The following is a 14,557-nucleotide window of genomic DNA, read 5'->3' on the forward strand; positions in this document are numbered from 1 at the left end:
AAATCTCATTTCCAATATCCATTTCAATGCTCATGCACATAATTCCTGGAGCAAATGTTAGTTTGTCCACATCAAGCAAACCAGATTATGACATGTAAAGTCAGGGATTTCTGTCACTGAGCTCAGGGCACACACACACCCAACAAAGCCTCAGGTGCCTGAGTTGCCCATGCATATAGTTTAAAGATGTCACTCATTTTCCTTCACCGGGAAACAATGTTTTTCTATGAAATGTGTGCTGATGAAAATGCCCTTTCTAGGAGCTTTGTTGCAACAACCCAGTGATCAGACATCAAGCAGGCTAGCTACAACTGAGAGCACAGCAGGCACACTCCATCCTGTTCCTCAAGCAAGAGGACACACTAAAGAAGCCCTCCCTTCAACCTTCATGCTTCTTTCCTCTTGGCTGGGAAAGCCCTCCTCATCCTTTTTTGTTTGTTTGTTTTTAGACTCTTACTTTCTGTCTTAAGATCAATAGTGGGTATTGGTTCCAAGGCAGAAGAACAATAAGGGCTAGACAACAGGTATCCAGAAACTTGTCTAGGGTCACACAGCTGGGAAATATCTGAGGTAAGATTTGAATGCATGACCTCCCATCTCTAGGCCTGGCTCTCTAACCACTGAACCACCTAGCTATCCCTACTCATCTTCTTAATGTTCTGATTAGTAGCTCTTCACATTTATAGAGACTCTAAAGTCTACAGCTTCCCTTACACACATAACTGACCCCAGAGCCCAATGCTATCATTTTCCACATTTGACAAACTGAGATGACTAACTGAGAATCAGACTTGACTAGGGTGGTACAGCTTAGAAGGGACTAAGGTTAGCCTTCTTGTCTCTGGGTCTCCAAAAGGCTCTCTTCTTTATCATTATCATTTTACTCCAACTAATTAATATAATGAAAATCCCATTTTTCTATGTCTTGAAGCCATTCAAAATTCTTCCGTACTTGGAAAAGGGGTGGGTGGGGGATGAGGAGAGTAGATGAACCCAGTGAGATTATTATCATATGCCCTCCAAAAAAGCTGTAGAAGGCTTCTTGGGTTGAGTGATAAAGTGGCACCAAGGTAATTTCAGGGAATCCTCAAGCCCCAGAAGTCCTACCCAGGTGTTCAAGTGTGGATTTGTTCTCTCACCAATGCCTAGACCTTGCCCAGAGACCTTTCTTCTGAGAACTGATTCTTCAATGAGATTTTATTTTGGATATTGTGGCCACCACCCCTACATAGACAGAAAGCCACTTCAGTTACAGCCTTAAGGGTTTAGGTACATCTGGAGCTGAAATGTAACTTTGAAAACCCAACCTTGCACTTTTTCAGGTCTATTAGGGATGGGTTGTGCTCCCAGAGCACACATTCTAAATACCAAGGGACTCCCAGGGAACCAAGGCAGAGTGTTGAGCTCAGGGAAAACCAAACATCAGTGCAGTCATACATTCAAAGTCTCTTAGCCTGACTCTCTCTGAGAGGGGGATTTGGGAGGGAGGAGGGCATCCAGAAGCTCTCTGTGACCTGGCAGAGACCACACAGTAATTATGTAGGACAGCTCTGATGAGTAAGTCTCCTAAAGATACTGTTTTACTTATCTCATCATTTATAGAATGAAAGATTCACTTATGTTTGATTGCCCTTGTCCCCAAGATATAGCTGGGTGAGCTTGAACCAGATGTTTGCCCTCTGTGGACCTCTGAATTCCCAGCTGTAAAAAGAAGTGATTGGAATAAATGATGCCTTCTACCCTCATGGATTTTGTCTTCCCATATACTTGGAGTGAGAAAGGAGAGGGGAAAAAATATAAGCTTGAGAGAAAGGAGAAGAGAGAAAAGGGAGGAAGAAATAGGGGGAGAAAAGGGAGAAAGAGAGGTAGAGTAGAGGGAGAGGGCAAGTATGGAGAGAGGAATAACTGAGGGAGGGGGAGAGATGGAAGATGGGAGGAGGAAAGAGAGGAAACAAGATGAAGCATGGTGCAGCATAAAGAATTCCTAGTTTAGAGTCAGGAGATGTTTGAAGTTTAATCTCTGCTCCCGTGATTACTAGCTCTGAGATTCTGGGCAAGTCACTGATCTTCACTGAGGCAAAGCTTCCTCTTGTAGAAAACAGGGACAATGCATTTACAATACCCTGCTTAGTAAACCTTATTTAAGAGCAGTTATTTAACAAAGAGTTGTTGAGGTATAATACTTTTTCTCAAATCCAGTAATAGATAGTCAAGGTTATTAAGAAGTCTGCTCCAAGTCTGCTCCAAGACATTAAGCACAAACCCGGAAGGCTAGAACCCCAGACTGTAAGGAAGGCATCCTCTTCCAAGGGCTCTGTGGACTAAGGTTACTAAAATGAATTCTGTCTCCCCGCCACCTCGGTTAAATTTGGCCAGCATTGGTTTGTCCGGCTTATAAGAGAACTCAGTGGATTATATATGAACAGCTTATTAACAATCACCCATTTCTTCACAGTGACTAGCTCCAGGCTTGGTAAGAGGAATACAAAAATCCTCAATTACTGGATAGCATCTCCCCAAAAGAGTTCCCTTTTATCAATAAGGAAGACAAATGAATATTCATTCCTCTCCGGGTTGGGCTACCCAATCTAACTAAATTGCACTGCCTGGAAGAACAATTTGGAAACTCAGTAAAGGCTGCTTCTGTTTACATTTGTTATCCTGAAAAGCCTTCAATTGTCTTAGGCTAAATACTTTATTATTCTCTGCCTGGAGGTAAACAAAACTAAGTTTGAATTTCACAAACCCATCTGAATTATTTACTTTTCACTTGTTGCCTTTCACTGAAGGGATTCAGCCCTGGTGTAGGCTCCCAAATTCGGGCATTTGATACCATCAAGGGAAAGGGTAAGTAAATATCCTTCCCAGTGCTTAGATAAACAGTGCCTCAGTTCCTGAATTTGCTTTCTGTGCTCTTATTATTAGCTGTGTGTCTCCCTTCTTAGCCCCAAGCTAAAAACCTTTGGTAAAAATCTCAAAGTGCAAACCAATGATTTAGGAAAGCTTGGCTGGCATACATTCCCTAACATGATGGCAAAATGTGGCTGTGGCAAAGGTTCATTTGCATGAGGAAATGTCATCTATGCATTGGAAGCCAAATTTAGTTTAGAGAGGAAGCTAGTAGACCTGGCTTTTAGTAATAGGATAAAGGCCAATTAATTAATGATATATTAATTATTTCAGCAAATCATTAAATAATCCTAGATCCCAGTTTCCTCATCTGTAAAATAAAAGAGCTGGTCCAGAGGGCTTCTGAGGTCCCTCTCTACTCTAGCTTTTTGGTCTTTAGGAAGTGTCTCTGAAGACAAGATGCACTTGGCTTCTCTGAAATGGGTATCATTGGTGACTGATTCTACCTGTTGGGGGCCAAGTTGAATAATTCCATTGTCTACATAATAGTCCTTCAAACACTCAAAAGCTGTGAGGTGGGTGCCTCTAAGCCTTCTTTCTCTGGCAAAACATGCCCAGTTCCTCTAGCGGATCTTAGGAGATATTCACCATTCTGACTGCTCTCCTCCCAACACTTTCCAGTTGGGCAACATGTTTTTATAACCATGGATCAAATGTCTGGCCCCAGAGAAAGAAGACCTGGTTTTGGTTCTCACTCATCCCCTCAGCATCATGGCCTCAGAAAAATGACGTTCCAAATTCAAACCTGCCTCTAATACCTGCTTTCTGAGTAACTCTTTAGATGTCCCACTCCTCTAGATACTTTCTAAGACAATTCATTGGAGAGAAGGTACCAAAGAGAGTTTTCTCATCTGTAAGTTCCCACTATCCATGAAATCAAAGGCTTAGTTCTTATCTAATTACAATTCTTTTGTGACTACCAATCTTTAGGATTTGGGGTGAGTCCCTCCTACTCTCTGGACTCTCTTTCTCCATCTTTAACACAGGAATGAAAGATATCTTGCCTGAGTGCTGCAGATATCCAGGCTGCAGGACATCAAGAAGAATACCCTATCTTCCTTGCCTTGCCTTCCCTGCTCCCCCAAATCCCAGGCTTCCCAGACCACATGCCAAGTGGGCAAGCAGGAGAGTGACATGATAGATATTATTGCTTTGATGAGTTGATAATCAGTCATACAACCCTCCAGATGAGATGGAAAACTAATTGAGCCTAATAACCTGCCATTCCTTCACTTCTTAACTCCTCTAGACCCCTGGACACTCTCAGCTGCCCTTCAACTGATTGCTTAAAACTGCCTGGCCCTTTGATCTGTCTGGGAACTGATGGATCCTCTGTGGGTTATCCTCCAATTGAACAATTGGACTGGGCACTCTACTTGAGAGCCACAGATATTTGATTGCCACATAATTAAGAACTTAATGATCCTTGTACCACCTCCTCCCATTCAGTTGGTCAAACCTCCAGGCTAGTCTTAGCTCTTGTATTACTTGGCTTTGGCATGAATTTGGCCAAGAGACTTTCTCCCTTTGAGTGACATTTGTTTTAGGTGGAAGAGTCTAGACCAGTGTATCTTGGACGTTCTTCCATGCTCCCAAACTCTACTATTGATCTATCCTAGAGAAAGAGACAACTTAAGAAGAACTAGTACATAAAAGACATTCATATCCTCACCCTGCACCCCATGATTACTTCTGTTTTCAGTTCTTGTCAGTGTGTGGAGGGAGAATACAACTTTTGGTGAAATTCAGAACCATGTTGTTTCAGTTTCCTAGCCTGCTGACCTACTGCTAAGACAGGAACTGTCCTCAACAGAATCCAGGACCTTCTCCAGTTATTAGTGGGCTGTACTAGAGGATGACCCTCAACTAGAACTCAGGTGCTCTTCCCTCTTTGATGGAAGGAAGCTGCAGCCCTTTCTACAGAGGGCAAGACTACATGTACCAGAGCACCCTGCTCTCCCATACTCTCCCTAGCTATGTGATAGGGTATGGATACCTGTGACCTTCAGCCAAATTTCTCTTCACTCATATTCATAACTGCCAAAGCAAAAACCCATCCCAGGATGTGGGACATGGGTGGGAAGTCTTTTTCAGAAGAATATGTCCACACCCCACCCCCAATTCCAACCCCATTCTTTCTTTCTTTTTTTAATCTTTACCTTCCACCTTGGAGTCAATACTGTGTATTAGCTCCAAGGCAGAAGAGTGGTAAGGGCTAGGCAATGGGGGTCAAGTGACTTGCCCAGGGTCACACAGCTGGAAAGTATCTGAGGTCAGATTTGAACCTAGGACTTCCCTTCTCCAGGCCTGACTCTTAATCCACTGAGCCACCCAGCTGTCCCTCCAACCCCATTCTTGCCTTGCCTTTACTAACACAATAAGTGAGAAGAGTATGATTGTATTTGGGCAGGGTGTGCTACCACTGAGATCAGGACCCAAACCAACCTCTTCTGCACTGATACTGGCAGGGACACCCCTTTGGTTTGTGATACCTCCTTGTTCCCAGAAATCTGGGGCTACAGACTTGAGAGGCTTCCTCCTCTGCCTCTCAGTTTTTGTTCTAAGTGACAGCAAAGTGTGTGGCTTTACTCACTGTTTTTGGAGTAGGTGCTGATGCTGCTGTTGCTGCTGTTGCCTGTAGGTCTCAATGGTGTGCTGGGGTAGGTACTGCATGAGTTCCAGGGACTCCTTTATCTTCAGCAACATTTCATAAGTCTCTCGGCCACGAACCTGGGCATGAGGATAGGAGGAAGAAGGCAATTAGGGAGGAATCTGATGTTTGTGTGGTAAACAGAGTCCTGGGCCTAGAATCAGGAAGCTGTGGCTCTGAATTTCATTTCTGACACTTGCCTTCCATGTGACTATAGGATGTCACTTAACTTCCTGAACCTCAGTTTTCTCCTCTGTAAAATATGGATAATAGCATCTATAATAGCTTCCTCAGAGGATTGCTGTGAGGCTCAAAATAATGGATATATGACAGCTATCAAGTGCTTGATATTTACCTGTCACTGAAAATAACCAAACTTCCAGCTCTTAGCAAGGGAAAAATAGACTTCTGAGTTTTTAAGAATCAAAGAAAAATCAACAGAATAAGAAAGCCTCAATTTTTACCAATTGTTGGCACTCCAAGGGAACAGAGGGAAACTCCTGAACTGTGCTAGTGTTTCATCAATCTCCACGTGTTTGACATTTCACACCAACCAGAAACCTTTTACTCTCCCATTGTCTTTGTCTTTTTGTGTTCCCATATCTGCTTTAATATATGTGTTTATATTTACAAAATGCATTGGCTTAACCTTGTTAAGATTGATTTTAAATTTTCCCTCCATGCTTCACCCTCTTTGTAAATGATCTTTGTTCAATTATTCATTCTAGTCTATCTTCTCCATAAATTGAACACATTAAAGGCTGCTCAAAAATGGTCTGCAGACTCTTAACCTGTACAAAACATGGTTAGGATTATAAACTTATTATAGAAAACCCAACCCATGTAATGCCTTCCAAAAACTTAATCTGATGGGATTGACTTTATCTTAAACCTCCATGAATGGAATTCTAATTTCTTTTGAGTAACTTTGTTTGGAGATTATTTTTCCTTTAGTAGCATTGGCCTCAAGAGCTACACCCACCTTAAATGTTTTAATATCTCAATGGTCTGGGCCAATATTTGTAATTGATCATGTTGGCTACCGTAAGTGTGAGACCTGGGGAAAATTTTGCTGTGGAGACCTTGAAAAACTCATTCTGGGATGAATCTGCTTATTACATCTGATTGTTACAAAGCTGAGACTTAAGGGAGGGTTCAGCCCAAGTATGGCACACCTAGACCTGTCTGGCTTCTTTGGCCTCAACCTCACTGCAGTTCCCAATCAAATCCCACTGCTTACCTCTCCCTAGGTCTCAAGTTTTCTAGAATGGCATTCATGCTTCAACTCTGACAAGGAGATTTCAAATGACTGAGCACTAACTATTCTAAAGGATAATCCACTGACCTGGCAGGGTGGACACTACATTCAAAGCTGTGCAATATACTTTTCACTCAAGGTCAGAATCTTAAGAGCTTTCCCTGTGTGGTACCATTTTTAGTGATTTAGGTACTAAATTTATACTAAAAAAGAAATAAGTCCTGGATAAACCTTCATATTACTAGTTCTCGATTATTACCAATTGGATTATTTACTTTATGGATTCTCTGCCTGAATCTTTATTCTGATCTAGCTTCTCTTTGTTATCTGGCCCATTTCTAGACCATGTCTTATCACTATCATATAGAACTTCAAATCCATTTTAATTATGACTTTAAACCAAGCACAGGAAGGGTGATAAATCTGAGGAGAGGAGAATTAAAGAATGGAACCAAACCACATGATATATTCCCAAACAAAGCCCATTAGCATCTAGGAAAATGTTGACTTTATATTAGTTTAGATTACCTGCACGTCTTTTTTCCCCTCTTTCATCCTATTAGTCCAAATGACCAGTCATTAAAACCAAAGTTTTGATGCTAGCAATCGATCCATAAATATTTATTGAGTGCCTACTATATTCCAGACACTTTACTAAGTGCTGGGAATTAAAAAAAAAAATAAAAAAGATGCAAAAGGCAGTCCTTGCCCTTCAAGGAATTAACAATCCAATGAGGTTGTATGACTCAACCTCAGAAGTAAAAAAAAAATATACACACACACACACACACACACACACACGCATATGTATATATACACTCAATAGAATTGACTCCAATGAAAATGTACCACCATCAGTTTTAATGCTCTATTGCCCTTAGGACCACCGTGCCTACCCATTGAACTTAGAAGTGAACCCTCTTATTTGTGTTGTCTCTTTTAGCCTGCGAGTTCTTTGGAAGCAGGGACTATTTTGTTTTGTTTTGTTTTTTATCTTTAATTCTTAACATAGTACTTCACACATAGACATCACTTAATATATACTTTTTTTTTTTAAGTTGGCCAGTGAATCAGAAGTTGCTAAAGAATTCCTATTTAGAACCCATGCTGGGAGAAAAGAGAACTATTTCTGCCATTCCACTCACCGGTAAGTATAAAAGCTCATCATCTGGGGAGCGACGTTTCTTGATTGAAGTCATCTGGATGCCATGGGTATTCTGTCGGAAAGCTATGGGCAAAGGAAAAGGGACTCTGAGCACATCTCTAAGGCAATGATGCTTCCACTAAACAGATGGGCACCAGTAACAATTATCAGCATAACACTAGATATCCCCTCTTGTCAAATATTTTTATTGATTCGTGAAAAAAGCCAGTGCAAAATTTGCCACAACAAAATAAGCCTGGAATGCTAAGAAGTGACCTGTCATTTAAATGATAGCCCTGCTGGCATGAGGACACAAGGATAGAGTTTACATAAAAGCACCTTGAAAACCTTAAAGTTCTATGTTCAAGACAACTTTATAATAATTAGATCTTATGCAATAAAAATGGGAAAATAGGTTTTCCACGGTTAAATTTAGAGCATTCCCTTCATTTTAAATCAGCAGAAAATAGTTCATATATCATTTTGTTACTCCTCTATACTTTTGAAGTGTCAGAATGAGGTGGGCATTAGCTCTCCTCCTTTCTTATTACACAAATAGACCAAATACTGAGATATTGTCACACACAAAAAGGTAAAGACAAAGTGTTGTTGTGGGTCATCAGTAAGTGGAACTTAAAGCTGGAAGGAAACTTAGAGATTATCTAGTCCAACATTATTATTTTATAATTGAAGAAACTCAAGCAAACAGAGGTGAACAAATTCAATAAAACCATTAATGATAAACTGGAAGTGACCTTCAATGCTATCTAATCCAAGTCGTTTCCTTCAGAGATGAGAAAACAGACTCAGAGAAGAAAAAATGACTTAGGACCCTAAGATGTGCTGATAAATTTGAATCTACATCATCAGACCCCAAATAAAGAACTCTTCTCACTATACCCTGTTGCCTCTTATTTGAGGATTCACACAAACCATATCTTGGTTAGTCACTAAACTGAGAATCTTGATGCCACTTTTTGGGAACTAGTAAATAAGACACAAGGTTGAGAACTGAAATAATGTCAGCAACCTTATATGTCCAATATCCTTTTTTTTTTTTTATAACATGTCTTTACAACTTCAAGTAGCCCATATGAACATTTGGGATGAAAACTGAGCTATTTGTACCCAACTTGTAGTTGAACTGTCCAGCCTTGTATGAGTCTGTCTACCACAGTTAGATGCATCATGCATTGACCCCAACATAGTGAAGTCATTTTGGTTTTCATTGAGTATGAAGGGAAAAAAATAAAAACAACAACCATTTATAATTACATTATTACTCTACTTCCCACATTAAAATTAAAAACAAACAGAACAAAAAAGAATTATTCTTTGGTTCAAACTCCATTACACTGAAAAACACCTGAGATTGTATCTTGTTTGATATCAATACTCAGGATTTCCCAAAGTCAAAATGGTGTATTTCTTCATATTTGTGAAAGGTTTGTATATTTTTTACACAAAAGAGAACCTTCAAGGGCTCCCTTACCCCTCCCCCCCCCACACACATGCACACTCTGTGTTCATGTGAAAAAAAAATGAAATAATAAAAATAGTGAGATCTTATATTTATTTTACCTCTCTTTGATATAAGATTTAAGATTAAGAATTAAGATTAAGATATAAGATATAAGATTGATATAAGATATAAGAAGCATTACAATATGTCCCTGTTGGAGACACTATAGAATTGTCAATAGATCTGTTCCATATTGATGTTTGATGTTTTCCATTTTACTCTACAAATGCTGGTTGAGACAGTTTCTGGGCTTCTGGCCTCCATGTTGTGGCAACTCTTTCCTGAAAGTTCAACATCTCTAAAGAATGGCTACAGTGAGAATGTCATCCTTTCTCTGACATTACAGTGAGAATTGCTGCCTTTACTTTATGGTTTCTCATTTTTCAGGGTTGTTACCTAATTTAAGTAGTTTTGTTTAGAGATAGAGTCAGGGTTAGTGTGGTAGGGGGAAATAATGAACATTGAATTTTGAGGTAAAGAACTTGGGTTCACAGCCTGATAATATTTAAGTGACTTTGGATGAGTCATTTTTATCTCTTAACATACAGTTTCTTTAACTGTGAAAGGAGAGGTTTGCCCTCAGTGGCATTTGTGGTACTTTGCAGCTCTCAATTTATCATCTTTTCATGGAATGCCTTTGTCTCTTATCCTTTCCCTGACATTTATGTTTATTTTGAACTTTGCTGTAATTATTTAAACATCTAACTATGCTGAAATAGCAAATTCTGTAACGACAACTTTATCTCTAAACAATCATTTTTAGGCTGTTCTTTTCAGGTTGTTGTCCACTAACTGTTACCATATCTAATGCTGTCAGCCTCTCTTCCTTTTTTAAATTTTAAACCCTTACCTTCTGCCTTAGATTCAATAGTGTGTACTGGTTCCAAGGCAGAAGAGTAGTGAGGGCTAGGAAACCGAGGTTGAAGTAATTTGTTCAGGGTGACCCAGCTAGGAAATGTGTGAGGTCTATTTTGAACTCAGGACCTCCCATCACTGTCTCTCACTTCACAGCACCACCTAGGTGCTCCCCAGAAGAACATCTACAAGACCCAAAAAGGCTTCTGAGTAATCTAGATGCCTTTGGGCTCTTTCCTTTTTCATCCTGAATCCACTCTCCACCATAGTTTCCCTAGTCCTCCCTGAGCCTATTTGATTTTCTTAGTCAGTCAGTATCAAAGTAGATGTTGATTTAATTTGGATGCTTATCAAATGCTTTCTAGTTTTTTCTGTGTCCTCTGCAATGGATGCTGATCTAGAAGCTGCAATGATCTTCACAGCAAGCATGAGCACTGCCAAGCAACGCAAGCACATATCACATGAAATAATGTTTGTTGCTGCCTTTTAATGTTCTATTAAATCACCACCTTCAACTCTCTCTTTCTCCAACTCTCTTTTCTCTTCTCTAAGGAAGGCTCTGAAATACCCTTTCATTTGTATACAACCACTTGATGTCTTCTGGTTTCATTTTTTCCCAAAATGTCAGAATGTATCTGTCAACCCAGTTGCACAAGACAGTTGCACAGGTCTGAGGATGGTTTTGTGCTGGGCCCCTGTCTGATTTCAAGGATGAGCATTGATGTGCTTTCTTACCCCAAAGGTTCTCTCTCCAATACCCCCCCCCCCAATATAATAATAATAATTATTGTCCAGTCATGTCTGAGTCTTTGTGGTCTTTGTTTAGGGTTTTCTTGGCAAAAATATTGGAATGCTTTGCCATTTTATTCTCCAGATCTTTTCACTGATGAGGAAATTGAGTCAAACAGGTTCAAGTGACTTGTCTAGGGTCACACAACTAGTGTCTGAGGCCAGATTTGAACTCAGGAAAACCCATTCACTGTGCCTTCATAACCATTCCTGAATAGCCAATCTGGTAGAGATAAAAGATCTCGATCCTTAGCTGGGCACGACTCTGAATGGTGACATACAAAGTATGCCTAAGCTCATGCAAGCTGTAAGGGGCACATTAATAGTAATGATGATCATCACAACAGCCCTTATTCATTTAGTGCCCTGCAGTTAGCATCCTTGTGAGGTGGTCAGAAAGCATGCTAGGCTGGGATCAGGAATCCAGAGTCCAAACCCCCTTTAGGCACCCAGAGGGAAGTCTTTCAATGCCCTTAACCTCAAAATGAGAACAATTATAATTACACGCGTGCATCTCTGAGCTGTAGGCATAGGGCAATGATTCTGAGCCTAAGAATGAACAAAAAGGGAATGCTTCTCTCTTTCCTGAGTTTATAAGCAGAGAAAATGAAGCAGCAGGGTACAGGAAGAGGCAAAAGATTTGGAATTGCATTCTAGTCTTCCTATTGTGTTGTCTGGGCCAAGTCCCATTTCCCTGTTAGGTCTCAGTTTCCACATCCCTACAGTAAAATGTTTGGACTTCTGTCATGTCTGAACAGATTAGCAATTCTGCTTTGAAAACAAGGGCTACTTCTGGGTGTGTGGCAGCAAGGAATTTCTCCCCCTGGATTAACCCAAGAGTCAGAGGGTCAGCATGCCCAGCCTTCTCCTCCTGGGTTATCAAATGAGTCTTGGAACCAGCCTATGCCCCGCAACAGCTACTTACGGCGCTTCGTACCATCACCGTTCTTTGAGCTGTCTGAGACTTGCTGCTTTCGAATGCTATCTTCGTCTGCCTTCCTGTCTCGACCTGGGCATGCACAAATGCGGGCTTCAAAACAACGGCGGCCCAGGACTTGCCCACTGGGAACCAGAGAGGGAAGAGGAAGAACATTCAGAGATTTCAAACTGAACAGCATCGGAGTTCTGCTGGAAGGAGCCATGAAGGTCATGGTGCCCAGTTTCCATCTATTCTGCAGATGGCTCAGGGTTAGAGATGGATCTGAACCCATGGCCTCTGGCTACATTCAGCCATTATCCCACTGAACCACAATACCTTCTAGCTTGCCTGTAACATTTCTTTAGCTCATGCTCCAAGAGAGTCCTGGTCCTGCCTTCAGCACCATTTTTAGAGTGCCTGAGCTGAGCACCCCATTCATGTGGCCCCACTCTTGGACCACAGAGGTCACCAAGGGGCCCCAGATGCCTCGTCTATAACATACTTGCCCTTACCAAGAATTAAATGGCTAAAGCACTTGGCAAACCACCAAAAGGCTTAAAAGTTGCTTGTGATATTAATAAATCACTCTCAGATTGTTGTCTAAAGAACAGTGGTGAGCCTAGAAAGGGAGCAGCTGTATTTAGCTACATATTGTGAAGGAAACTTGAGTTAAGCCAGTGGATGTCTTTGGATAAGATCCCCTTAGGCAAGGCAGACTTACTCAAAGAAACTGTTAAATGCCTTAGGGGAAAGGGAAAACAAACACTATCTAATAAGAAACAATTGTAGTCAAATGTCAAGAATTTGGGGTGGGAGGGGATAAAACAATTTCTCCCTCTTCCCCCCTCCCACTTGGGCACACCCTCCTAGCTCTCTATTTTTTCTTTTATGAAACTATTTGTGTATAGAGTTTATTGGACAAAGGGAGCCATCAGAAAGAAGACTTTAGTGTACTGGCTGAGCTGGGTAGAGAGAAAATCTGCCATTTGCTTGCCTGCTGCCCAGTTCTCCTATGCTGAGACCCAAGATAACTAGTCTACCTAAGGCACTTACTCTCTGGTCTCCAGTGTGACGATGATCAAAATGGGTCTGCGGTTCATCCCTCCAACACAGCTGCTGTTACACATGAAATTGTATAAGACCGTTGTGAATTCCGTGCCAACCTGGACACAGAGAGAAAAATGACATTGGTGGGTGTCATTGGCAGGGATGTGAGCTGAACTTTGCATTTGATGACTCTTATCCGAGCATAAATTCCTCACTGTGTCACCTTGGGCAAGTCACTTAACCTCCATTGCCTAGCTCTTGTTGCTCTTTGGTCTTAGAATTGATACAAAAACATAAGGGAAGGGGTTTCAAAACTCCTTCTCTGAGGGCAGCTGGGTTGCTCAGTGGATTGAGAACCAGGCCTAAAAACAGGAGGTTCTCTGTTTAAATCTGACCTCAGACACTTCCTAGCTGTATGAGCCTGGAAAAGTCATTTAACCCCCATTGCCTACTTTTCTGCCTTGGAAACAAAACACAGTATTGATTCTAAAGATAAGAACTAAAAAAAAAAATTAATCCTTATTTTAAAAAATGGGGATGGAACTCATTGTAGAAACATAGCTGCTCTCTTTGTGGTAACAAAAATTGGAAACTTAGGGGATGCCCTTCGATTGGGGAATGGCTGAACAAACTGTGGTATTTGATGGTGATGGAATACTATTGTGCTGAAAGGAATGATGAACTGGAGGAATTCCATGTGAACTGGAAAGACATCCAGGAAGTGATTCAGAGTGAGAGAAGCAGAACCAGGAGAACACAGAGAGGAGAGTGATACATTGTAGTACAATTGAATGTAACTGACTTTGCTACTAGTAACAAAGCAATGACCCAGGACAATCTCGAGGGACTTAGGAGAAAGAATGTATCCACATCCAGAGAAAGAACTGTGGGAGTGGAAATGCAGATGAAAACATGATTTATCAGATTTTTACATGGGTATAGGATTTAGGGCTTTGTTTTTATAAGATTATTCACTTAAAAACGAGTAATATGGAAATAGGTTTTGTATATATGTATGTAGTATATGTATGTATAACCCAGTGGAATTACTTTGGGGGGGGGGGGAGGAAGAGGGGATTGAAAGAACATGAATCATGTAAACTTGGAAAACTTATGTGTAGATTTGTCACTGTAATAAAATAAAGAAAAAAATGTTAAAATAAAAATAAAAGATAAGCCCCTCCCTTTCTCAGGAGTTTTTCCAAGAAATGGTGTTTCCTGTCACCTTTGTGTTGCATACACAGAGAAATTTAATGAGCAGTGAACTAGAATGTACACCTAAAAGTGTTGTGCTGGAACCTCTACTTTATTGTTGCCAGACTTGTCACCATTTACTAAGGCATCCAATTGCCTGATGACTAACAACATGAACACTGATATAACAAATTTAAATGTCCTTCCTTCCCACCACCATAAATACTGGAATTCCTTTCTGTATCATATGGGAACCTTATCCTTTTAGA

The 14,557-nt window shown here is 40.7% G+C and overlaps 1 protein-coding gene across 5 annotated transcripts in view; it reads right to left on the reverse strand.

Annotated features, from left to right (window-relative positions):
* Positions 1–14,557, reverse strand: part of TP63 (tumor protein p63) — a 237,211-nt gene that overhangs the window by 23,318 nt on the left and 199,336 nt on the right. For 4 of the 5 annotated variants that reach the window (XM_056807507.1, XM_007502471.3, XM_007502470.3 and 1 more), the window contains 4 exons: positions 13,101–13,210; positions 12,054–12,190; positions 7,964–8,046; positions 5,504–5,640 (listed from right to left, as the gene is read on the reverse strand). In XM_056807507.1, coding sequence (XP_056663485.1) covers positions 5,504–5,640; positions 7,964–8,046; positions 12,054–12,190; positions 13,101–13,210 — 467 coding nt within the window. The remainder of the gene's footprint in view (positions 1–5,503; positions 5,641–7,963; positions 8,047–12,053; positions 12,191–13,100; positions 13,211–14,557) is intronic. The other variant, XM_007502469.3, reaches the window with a different exon arrangement.

The sequence above is a fragment of the Monodelphis domestica genome, chromosome 8 (genome assembly GCF_027887165.1).
Source record: "Monodelphis domestica isolate mMonDom1 chromosome 8, mMonDom1.pri, whole genome shotgun sequence".
Classification (NCBI taxonomy): Eukaryota; Metazoa; Chordata; class Mammalia; order Didelphimorphia; family Didelphidae; genus Monodelphis; species Monodelphis domestica.